Raw genomic sequence first — 12455 nt, forward strand, 5'->3', positions numbered from 1 at the left:
TTTACATTTAAAGGGGGATATATTATAGAGGTGAATACTTTGCATCGTTATGGATCTTGGTTTACTGATACAAATTTAAAGTCAATTTTGTTATATTTATATTTCTGCTCTTGATTAAGGTATTGTATTGTGCAGCTCATTTAAAAATGTAAAATAAAATTAAGAAATACAGGTTAATAGATAGTCACCTATGAAGTCGAGCTTGTAGTCATGTTAGTTAGATTTTCTATATATATAAAGATATATTTCAGTTAGTTAATCTTCAAACCTTTCAAAGATCTACAGAACATTATATTAAAATGTTTTCAGAACTTAGGACTTCTCATGACAATGAGACACATCTGCTCCTGACAGCACCAACTATTTCAAGAGGAAGATGGGCATGGAAGCAGCTCCTTATGGGGTTTGTTAGCCATTGGGGGGGGGGAATGTTCTTGCCTGGACTGCTTGGTGTTATGCTGTATGAATTGGACTTGTAGGATCTACAGAAAAATGACTGATGAACTTGCCTAAAGGTGAGACTGTCCTTTGGGGTTCCTGCTTCATGAAAAAGTCTGCCAGACATTCTGCAGGACACACACAAAAAAGTGACTAACAAACTAACATAGGCGGAACTATCTTTGAAATTTCCTGTTTCATGGAAAAGTCTGCTCGATACTATGGGCCTGTATGCTGAAGACTGGATGACTCAAGAGTACAGAAGAACTTTGGGTGACTGTCCAGTCAGCAAGGTGTCTCTGTCAATTCTGGAGTTTTGGAAGTTGCTTACAATGTACTTCCTGTTTACTTAGGTAATATTATATCCTTCTGGAGACTTTGATGAAGTTGAAGAATAGACAGTTATAATCATAGTTTCCCTTAGTTATGATAAAAGATATATATATATATATATATATATATATATATATATATAGTAACTGTAATTCTTGTTTAATACCTGTTTTGTCATATGTAACTTTACTATGTTAAAGTTAAAACAGTTTTTATTTAGACAGAAAAGGGAAGTTGATGTGGGAAGTCCTTCTGTATATGTGTTGCTTTTATTGGTTATTTAATAAAAAAGCTGCTTTGGCCTGTGATAGGGCAGAATACAGCTAGGCAGGAAAACTAAACTGAATGTTTGGAGAAAGTAGGTGCAGTCACTGAGACACCATGTAGCTGTCGGAGGAGAAAGACATGAGCCACCAACCGGAACCTTGCCGGTAAACCACAAGCCTTGTGATAAAATATAAAATAACAGAGATGGGTTAATTTAAGATATAAGTAGTCCACCCTCAGCCATTAGTGCACCCAGCTCCTATGTTCCCCATGCTGAGGCCCCTACTCCCCTAAGATGGTCCTGGGAACATGCCTCTCCCTCCCCCCAGCATCCCCTGCTACTTGTACACAGCCTTTTCCCATGGTCAGTCCTTGGAAAGTTTTCTACTTTGTCCTGTTCTGAGTTCATTAAACAGCCTCCCCAATGTCAAAAAAGAAAAGATATAAGAGCTAGCCAATAACAAGTGTGAGCTAATAGACCAAGTAGTGTTGCAATTGATATAATTTCTGTGCAATTATTTCCCATCTAGGCGGCCAGGAAACAATCAGCCTCCGCCTACAACTGTGCAACAGTAACAAAACCAGAAATACACACCAGAGGAACAATATAGATGACCCTGAAATAAACAGCTCCAGAAATCTAATTTTTGACACATATGCCAAAAAACATACATTAGAAGAAAAAGACAATCTTGCCAACAAACATTTCTGGGAAAACTGGATGTCCACAAGTAAAAGAAAAATAAAACTAGATCCCTAGCTCTCAACCCATACAAAAATCAACTAAGTGAAATGAAGACCTTAATGTAAGACCTGAAATTCTGAAACTGCTAAGAGGAAAACCTAGGGAAGAACACTTCAAGATACAGGCACAGTCAAGAACTTGATGAAGAAGACTCCAACAGAGTGGGAAATAAAACCAAAAGCTGACAAACAGAACTGCATGAAATTAAAAAGTTTCTGCACAGAAAAGGAAGCAGTCAAGGGAAGAGACAACTTACAGAATGAGGGACTATTTTTGCTAGCTTATATCTGGTGGAAGAGTAATATGTAGACGATACAAAGAACTACCATATGGCCCAGCTTTACTTCTGGGGATATATCTGAAGAACTCTAAGACAACATCCCATAGAACTACCTGCATATCAATGGCTAGTGCAGCACTGTCCACAATAGCCAAGTTACAGAATAAGCCTAGAATATGTCAACAGAAAGATGAAGAAAGAAATGTGGTATACACAGTGAAGCTGTTTGTCCATGAAATGTTGCTCGTTGAAGATTGTATACAATTGAACATTGTCATATAAATAAGCCAGACTCAGCAAGACAAGCTTATATTTGATTTTTCAGACATAAATTGTGTGTATGCATGCATGAGTATGTCTGTCCATGTCTGTGTGTGTACTGACTTGAAAGTTTAAAGGAATCTGTCTGGGGGAATTGAAGATCAGCAGGGGGTGAAGAGGGCAGAAAGGGAGAGGATGCGGAGTAAACAGGGCCAAATTATACTCTGAAACCAATCACTATGATCATGAATATATGTTCATAAAATTTTTGTAAGTAAAAATAATAATAGAAAAACATGTTATCTATGAGAAAATCATAAATGGTGACTTCTGCCTCTTCTGATATAGCCAAGGGATTTTTTGTTTTCTCTTTTTCTCTCAGCATGCCTTATCACATTAGTCCACAATGGTGTCCCTCTTCCTACTGTGCTAGCTAGGCCCTTTTGCATCTTTCCCCTTTGAGTTCTTCACTTAGCCCAGGTTTAGTCAATTTTGATAACATTTCTTTGGGGTCATTTGAGTTGTACTGGTTTTTCTGTTTCCCTGCATCTAAACCTTCACCGTTCGTTCTCCTCTCCAGAATTCCTCCTGCTTGCATGGACACATGCTTGCTTTACTTTTCATTCATTCTTAGGGTGAAGTTGAGGGTGCTGACTTAAGACTTTCCTCTTTGGATATAGGTGCTTCAAGCTATAAATTTTTCCTTATTTACTACTTTATTTGAACTGAATAAATTTTTATATGTCATACTTTTTTGCTTTAAATCAGTTCAAAATTTCTTATTTTCTTTGTTTTACTGTCCTTGACCAATGAATTACTTTTAAAAGTCTGTTGTTTAATTTTCAGATATTTGAATGTTTCACATATTTATTTTGCCATTTATCTGCAATTTATGATAATGTGGCTCAAAGAACACACTTAGCATAATTTTAATCCTTGCAAATTTATGAGACTTGTCTTGTGGCCAAGCATATCGTTGATCCTAGAGAATGTTTCATGGGTGCCTGCAGTCATTGGGTGGGGTGACTAAAATCACCACCCAAGCCTCAGATTCCCCCAAGTGGCACGACCAAAACCAATGCAGCATGATAAAACTTTGAAACTTATGAAAATGAAATTTTCCCAAAGAAAATGAGACCTTTGCTCTGACATCAATTCATTTGATCTGCAAAATTTAAAAAAAAAAAAAAATCCTCAACATCTTCTATGGTATTCTAACAGAACTCAGTGATTAGAAAGCATCCAGTATAGACCTTTCTGTTTTTATATTCTTTCCTTTACGGAACTTTCAAGTATTCATTTGTTGAGCCATATCAATAGCCAAATCCCTCTGATTGCTCAGCAACATTCCATTAGCTCTTGTCCATCTTCTCATTTGTTGAGTAGTATTTGAATTACTGATGTTTGGGACATTTATGAAGAAAGCTGCTGTCAACATTTGTGCATAAGTTCTTCTCTGCATCTATTTTTATCTCTCTTCATTAAATGCACAGAACACCTGACATACAGTATGTTTAACTGGTTTTTAACTGGCAATCTTCCAAAATAGTAACGCTGTTTTTCATGTTTTCTAACAACAAACAAGAACTCCAACTGTATCACATCTTTTTCAACACTTCATATTGCCCGCTCATCTTTGTCATTTAATCCATTCTATGTAAAGAAGGGTGACATCTCATTTTTGCTTTAATTTGCATCTCATTAGTGAGATGTTCAGCATCCTTTTATGTGCTTCCTGAACATTAGTGCATCTTCTTTGAGGTGTCTATTTAATTCTTTGTCTATTTTTAATTGGGTCATTTGTCTTTTTATTGAGTTGTATTAATGTCTTTCATATTTTTGACACAAATTCTTTGAAATGTAGAAATTAATATATTTTCTCCCATTCTCCAGTTTTTCCTTTTGTTGTCATTTATTGGAGTCTTTCAAAGAGCAAAACCCTTTAATTTTGGTGAAGTCAATGTGGCAGTTTCAATTGAAATTGAATTTCCATTGTGGTAAACAATATGTCTTCTTTGATATGTCAAGTTTTAGAAGTAAAATGAAGTTTTGTTTATGGTCTACCGAATTTCGTAACTGATTTACAAGAGTAAAGATTTAATATGTTGTCTGACATGGTAGAAAGTAGAAAATTTGTCTGGTTCATGCTTCTTGGTCTAATAGACAAAAAATAAATAAAATAAAATACCAGCAAAAAATAAAATAAAATAAAATACCAGCCACAGTAAAAAAAACCCAGCAACTATGATCTTTCTGTACTTCCCAGCACCTTTCCATGTGAACTGAGAAGTACTGCCTTTGACACACAAACACATGCCCTTTGGTCTAGTGTAATGACTTATTTTAATTCTAATTTGTATGATTTTTTTACAGTTATTCTTTATATTCCATGAAAATAAATAACACATTTTTGTCATCCTTTTAACAAAATTTTTGATTAATTTTATTTTAGTTTTGTCTTTTGTCAAAGCATATTCGTGGATTTGTCTGTTAATTAATAGTACTCATTGAGCAGAAAAGGCCTATTAATGTTTGCTACTACAAGAGCGTACTTTGTTGTACTCTGGACAGTGCGTTGTTCTCTGATCCTGTTCTTTGGCAATATTCCCTCTCAGGTTCTCCAATTACCTTCTAAACATCTTTATGAAAATGTGCATCTTCATAATTAATGGTATTAGTACCCATATTTTGTTGAAATAATAAACTGGCCTAAACTAGTCTCCATATTTCAACAAAAAGTGTTACCCAAAGTACCTTCCACATGCAGTGTGGTAGTTGGGCAAGCAGGGTGTAACCTAAGACTACAGGCCGTAGGTGAGCAGCAGCACAACAGTGAGTCACAAGAGCCAGCCACCAGCCAAGTCCAAGCCGAAGGCTGCCATGTTACACCCAAACAAGGCAACTGGCAATGTGTACCAAGCAGAAAATAGCTGCTGGTCACTTCTGTCTCTTTGGTTATAAAAACAACTCATCATATTTTGAGACTAGGGCGCTAGGGATTCTTTAACATTTTTATTATAGCATGGTGCCTGGTTCTATATTTTTTCCTTTTCTCTTTTTTTTATGATTAAGTAAACATTACAAGGTTCAACTGGTCTCAATGTTTCAATTATTTATATTTTCTCGACTTCAATTTTTTGTTGCAGAATATTTATTTACACTGTAAAGATTCATCTCTGCCTCATGAACCTTTTGATTGGTTAAATAAAGAGCTAAATGACCAATAGCTAGGCAGAAAAAAAGTATGTGGGACTTCCCAGGGGAAAGACCTCTTGATTAGGATAGACAAAAGTTCATCATACCAAATGGCCATTCCATTGAAATTAACTTATAAGACTAACAAATGTCTTTATTTATTTATTTTGATTTTTTGATTTTTAAAGACAGGGTTTCTCTGTCCTGGAACTAGCTCTTGTAGACCAGGCTGGCCTCGAACTCACAGAGATCCAGATGCCTGCCTCTGCTCACCAAGTGCTGGGATTAAAGGCGTGTGCCACCTCCGCCCAGCCTAACAAATGTTTCTAATTTGTTCAGTTATGAAGTGTCAGTTTCCAGGTGGCTGGCTAAGATGGCCCAGCACTATTGATGACTCTCTTAAGAGCTTCAGATAAGCCTTTCACTTTCCCATCACACTGAGACTTGACAACAGCCAGTGTGGAGACCCCAAATATGGGCCTATTTCCACCTTGTCTGAAGGTCAGCTTGCTCCAAGTTGTTACTATTCCATCCTGATCAAAGGTCAAAGAATTGGAACTTCTATTCCTTCTGTTCCTTCAAGGTTATTGTCTGCTTCTACCTCAAACTAAGGCCCCATCTTGATTTAGATCAGAGAGTTCTACTCTTTCAAGATTATTGTCAACAGATGTGGCTAATATCCAGACCTTGTATTTCAGGAATAGAGAAGTAGTTATGTTTCTACCCCAAACAAAAGTCTAAGGATCCAACTAAATTCCTACTCCCTTAAGGAGATAACAATGAATTCAACCCAGGGAGTGGTTTGCCTACAAAATGTTTTAGTCTAGGGTGTGAGCATTACTTGTCTTGTTCTAGCAACAGGATGTTTAACAATGAATGTAGCCCACAACCTCTAACTGATATATTCATTTCATTGTATTATATTAATGCAGTTTTTTTAAATCTTACTCCTATCTTTTGGGGTCAGAAGTATTTTAAGAAAATGGGAATTAAACACAGGCAATTTCAGTAGTCACTGGAACTCCCTCCCGGTACTAGGTACTATCCTGTGTTTTCTGTTTTATTATTTACATTCATGTCTTCATTCTCTTTACTATTTTTCTTTTCTTTTTTAGTTTTTTAATTGATTTTTATTGAGTTCTACATTTTTCTCTTTACTATTTTTCTAATCCCCATGACCCTACCATGATAAGTGGTATTTTTGTTAAAGCTAATCTCTGACAAATAGCACCCAAAAATGCTTCTCATACATAAGAACTCCAAACTTATAAAGACAGATAATGGGTCCGGATATGGTAGTAAAGCATTTCAACAATTTTGTTTCCAATGGAATATCAAACATATGACAGGTATTCCTTATAATCCTCAAGGACAAGGAATTGTGGAGCGTGTACATGGCTCCTTGAAAACACAACTTCAAAAGATAAACAGGAGAATTATATGCTCAATCACCACAAAAGACCTTAAGTTATGCACTTTTTATTCTAAATTTCTTGAATATGGATGCCTTGAGCAATCTGCCGTGGGTAGATTTTGGCATGATGGCACCAAGGTGACCTTTGCTAAAGCACTGGATGATGGAGAGGACCTGATCCTGTGTTAATATGGGGTCGAGGGCATGTTTGTGTTTTTTCACAGAATGAGGATCAAACAAGATAGTTTCCAGAACATCTGGTTTGATGTGTCCAGCAGAAGGGTACCAGCCCCAATCACACTGTAGCTACTAATGCCCCCACTGAAGAGCTGGAGTGAGAGCCTGTGTTCCTGACTTCCTCATCACTATGCTATAGGCCAAGCAAATGGGTACCTGAACCAATGCTCCTGACTTACAACAGCATGCACTCTGAGAAGGGAAAGAAGATCGTGTTGACTGGTGATGCAGTTTTTTTAATCTTACTTTTGGGGTCGGAGATATTTTAAGCAAGTGGAAATTAAATGCGGGTGATTTCAGTAGTCACTGGAACCCCCTCCCGATAATTTCCTATGTTTTCTGTTTTATTATTTTCACTCGCGTCTTTATTCTCTTTACTATTTTTCTAATTCCCATGCCCTACCCTGGTCAGTGGTATTCTTGTAGAAGCTGGTCTCTGACAAGCTAGCTCTCACAGGGCTTGATCTTTATCTCATTTTTTTTCAGGGTCCCTAAAGATGCTGTCACCCCCAGACAACAGGAAGTAATTTTAATAAAATGATGCCCACACTTCTAAGAGGTGAAGTAGGTGGTTTTTGGTTGTTTGGTGGGTTATGGATATTTTTCATCAATTAGTGAGGTTGGTTGCAAGTTGTTATTGGCCATACTCAGGGAGAAAACCAAGTAAAGGAAATTAGATTCAGGGATCTCATTCTGAAAAGAAAAGGGTGGATAGAAGAATGATTATTGAATCTATTTTCAAACTGAAAAGGCAATATTTGGGAGCTGGCTGCCCACAAGAAAGACTACATAACGTTGTAGTGGTGTGTTCTTAACTAGCCTGGCTGGCCAGCAATCTACAGGGATTTGCTGTCTTTGTCTTCTCCCCATGCCTGGTCTCTTCTGCTAGAACTATAGAAGTGTGTAACCCTGTATGGCTTTTACATAGTTGATAGGGGCCCCATGCTTATGTGACAAACACTTTATGAACTGAGACATTTCCTAGTTTGTTCAAGTTCTTAAATTTGTATTTTATAATGTATATACCTTTTTGGGGGGGAAATTAGTACACTTCACATTCTTCTGATTCAGGTCCTGCCTCCAGGGTCCAGCCCTGTTTGAATTCCTGCTCTCGCTGCCTTCAATGAATTGTGATATAGGTGTGTAAGATGTCCTTCCCAAGGTGCTTTCAGTCATAGTTTTCATCACAGCAACAGAAACTCTAACTATGACAGAAAGTACTATAAAGTAATCTAAACATACTTACTACAAGAAGCTGGTAATTAAAATGTAGTCATCTTCAAATGGTAAAATATATTTACCAGTAAAATATTCTAATTAAACATAGAATGAAAATATATACTATCAAATATAGCAAATCAAATGAGAATAGTAGAAAAAAGCATTTAGTACTTAGATAATCGTTTCTTTTAAAAATTTACTCTGAGAATTTCATGTGTATTTAACAATCACATATTCTTTCAATAAAAGAATACAAATCAACATATGCTTAAAAACCATATAATATGGATATTATATATTATATACATAAAATTACAACATTAAATTCTTATGTAATGAAAAGCTATATTTTATACATAAATTATAGAGATTTTATATGAAATATAAAATGAATTAAAATAATTTACATAAAATTAATTTCTTACAGCTAGAAAAAACATGAGTAGACATGAATAAAAAATTAAATTAGATATTACCTATAATATTTCAGTTTGCATACACAGTGTTACCAATGTAGATTCTTCATAATACTTAGGTAGTTATAATAATTTCCTCTATTATTTTGCAAATATCTAATTTTCTCACAAAAAAAAAAACTACCATAAAACTTAACCTTCAAGAACTGGAAACAGTCTATTTCCTCTTGAGTTGCCCATTGAAAGAATCAATGTGACTGATCAATAAAAGTATTTACAGAACATTGGGAAGCACAGACCTGGTTGAGTTGAGCCCATGGTCTGCAGAAGCTAGCATGTGGAAGCCTTCGCCTAGTAGGTTCATCCATCCCCAGGGCAAGATGCATTTTTGTCATTCCTACACTTCATGCAGGGACTTTAGGACTTTTAAATGATCATTCTGGCTTCAAAGGCAATTAAGGGATCATATCCCTTTTCATTCTCAGTCTCTGACCTAGTGTTATTGCTACTTTGAACAAAGCTTTCTTTTTCTTAAGATGGAGGTCTCACTATATAGTGGCTGGCCTGGAACCTGCCATGTATATAGGCAGGCCTGGAACTCATAATTATGCTCAGCCTTCTTTTTAATTACACATACTCACGTGAGCCTGTGTGTGGGTATCTACAGGTAAGCTCAGTTCTTATGGAGGCAGTTGGATTCCTTGACGCTGCAATTACAGGGTGTTGGGAGCCAGCCAGCGTGGGTGGTGGGAACAGAGCTAGGGTCCTCTGTGAAGGCAGTATGTGCTTTAACTTCCGAGGCAGTCTCCAGCCCTCACCAAGTGGTTAAAAGTGAGATGTTTCTGAGGACGAGTGTGTGTCTTACCTGCTCTTTCATCTCCGCATAGACCTTCTCAGAGTTCACTTCTACCTGCCGCTTAAACTCCTCCAGGGCAGCGTCTGCCTGCTGGGCCTGCAGCCTCTGAACCTCAGTCACACGGCAGAGCTGTTCCTCCTTCTCCCTACAAAGTTCACAGAGTTCCAGAGTTACATGAGGAAAGGATGAAGAAGGGACTTGGGAGGGGAAAGGGAAAGGGGAAAATGCTGTAACTATTTTTAATTGCAAAATTTTAAAAAAATTAAAACCAAAAAGAACTAGGTAATAGAAGAACAAAATTAACCCTCTCTAAAACAAAATTCAGATAGCATTTTCAGATCCATATTCTATGAAGCTTCTCTTTCAAAAGCTGACAACTGAGCAATCTGTCTGGGTGAGGGAAAAACACATAATGTGTATTTTGATGAAGACATACTATATTCAAAGATGCCCCTAAAAACAAACTATACAAAACTATGTATTTCCACTTACTGGTTGATAGATAAAATGTGTGATATCTATACAATGGAATATTACTTAGACTTAAAAAGTAGGAACATTTTTTAATATATTCTACAACATGGAGATTATGTATATAAAAATTTAAAAATATTAAGGCAAGTAAAATCAGTCATAAAAATAACATGTGGTCCCATTTATATAAAAAGTTCAGAACTAAAATGTTGTTGTACAAAATATTTCCACACTAGCCCAGAATGAAGTATAATAAAAGTTTATTTATTTGGGGGTAAATTCACAGAAAGAGTAGTGATCCACAGTTCTCTGTGTGCACAAAGGATTGAAACAGAATCTAGCAGCCAAGAGGCCCACACATGCTTTTTGTCTGCATATATAGTAGATGAGACTATGCCCAAAGTGTGCCAGTATCTTAAAGGCTATTGGCTGAAGGAGTTCCCACAACAACTCCCCCTTCTGTCTAAACTGAATATAAAACTATATACAATAACAAATATCAACTATAAAAATTAGAATTACAACCAGCATGAACAACATCAAGCAAGAAACATGCTAAACATTTTAATAGTTATCCTATTCTAAGGAGTCTAAGTCTTATATTAGAAATGGCTTGGCTAAATCATGAGAGGAAAGTAACTACAACTATCTAGTCTTCAACCCCATCAAAGACCTGAGAAGGGAAAATAATAATATTATGAAAGATTTCCACACTAGCCCAGAATGGAGTATAATGAAGGTTTATTTATTAGGGGGTAAACTCACAAAAAGAGTAGTGATTCACAGTCCTCTGTGTGTGGGGGGGGGGAGGGGGAACTGGAATGAATACAGCAGCCATGCACGCCCATGAGACCACACCTAAAGTGGGCCAGTATCTTAAAGGCTATTGGCTGAAGGAGTTCCCAGAGCACTGGAAAACCTATACTCAGAAAATAAATCTGTTGCTGTGGACTATCAGAATGTTGGATGGGAGATTGGTTACTTGTATGTGGCTTCCTTTTGAGCCATGAGTATGATATGGAATTGGATAGTAGCAATCGTTACAAATTGCTCTATTAAAAGTCTATCAAGTTATACTTTTTACACAAGGGAGTATAATGGTGTGTGAATTCTACTACATTTAAAAATGCATCATGTCAGTTAGAAAGACATATGCACACCATCCGATGCCCTGCAGATGGTCAAAGCAATAGAACCATACAGTGGCCTAAAACTGTTTTTACTAACTAGTTCACCTACCTAAAACTGATGGCTGTCATATCTGTTCATACATCATACTGAAACTGTACCCTCAAAAGGATGTCACAAAGCAACAGAACTTTCCACATATTGATAGAAGGAAAATATGAAGTCATTAACTTATAAATGCATTCAAATTCTGAAGCTCTGACTAGGCTTTTGTGAATTAACCAAAATATTTGTATATAGCATCTTTTATGTATCTTCACAATAAGCCCATGCAAGAGGTACTCTGTCCTTTCTCTTATAGAACAGGAAACTTGTGGGAGCTCCAGCCAGGACTCTAGAGTTGAAGTGGGCGTCCAGACTGCCTGCTGGTGGCTGCCTCACTATGATGCTTTCCTGACAAACTAGGCTATCTTCCATCCCTACTGGCAAGTTCATATGAACACACAAAACTGCCTATTCCTGACTGTAACAATGACAAATGCCAGTGATAGAACAATTTAACTCTTGTAAATCAATATATAAATTTTATCACAATGGGAGGAAACAGCCTTCCCAAACCATCCATTATGCTACTGCCTTTTAAAAGGTGAACAGAAAGAACTTGAACTTTCTGGAGTTACGCTCCACCCTCTAAGATATGTCACTACAGGTTCTCCATTAGAAACATAAATATTTTATATCAGAATGTCAAATTTCTCCCTGATCCTAACCTGGAAAGCTTTCCCAAGCCTGAGTGGTCAACAGACTGATAGGGAAAAGTAGCATGTAGCTTCCATTTAAGCAGGGCTCTTCAGTCTCTTTATAATCAAACAGTATACATGGGGTTAGTTCTTCCCAAATCCCATCACCAACCCACCCTGTGTTTGGGCACAGCACATCTGTACCTAAGGAACCCTTTGCATAAGGGCTAAATGAACATGCCATGAGTCTTCATCTCCATGTAAGAACCACCTGTGTCTATTTATCCATTCAAATCCTCATCTACATCTATCTTCTTGGACCTCTGATAATAATCACGGTAGTACACCCTGATAAACCCGTGTCTCCGATTGGAATCCCTCCTCCTCTGTATAATGATAGTCATCATTTGCATGTCCTGTGGGGTTTAAGGCTGCTCCACAGCATGTGAC

At 36.9% G+C, this 12455-nt stretch overlaps 1 protein-coding gene across 11 annotated transcripts in view; it reads right to left on the bottom strand.

The window, feature by feature from the left end:
• The window catches only part of Cep112 (centrosomal protein 112), a 387843-nt gene that overhangs the window by 235729 nt on the left and 139659 nt on the right, over positions 1-12455 (bottom strand). For all 11 annotated transcript variants that reach the window (XM_038328187.1, XM_038328186.1, XM_038328182.1 and 8 more), the window contains one exon: positions 9673-9808. In XM_038328187.1, coding sequence (XP_038184115.1) covers positions 9673-9808 — 136 coding nt within the window. The remainder of the gene's footprint in view (positions 1-9672; positions 9809-12455) is intronic.

Source organism: Arvicola amphibius, chromosome 4, assembly GCF_903992535.2.
Source record: "Arvicola amphibius chromosome 4, mArvAmp1.2, whole genome shotgun sequence".
Lineage (NCBI taxonomy): Eukaryota > Metazoa > Chordata > Mammalia > Rodentia > Cricetidae > Arvicola > Arvicola amphibius.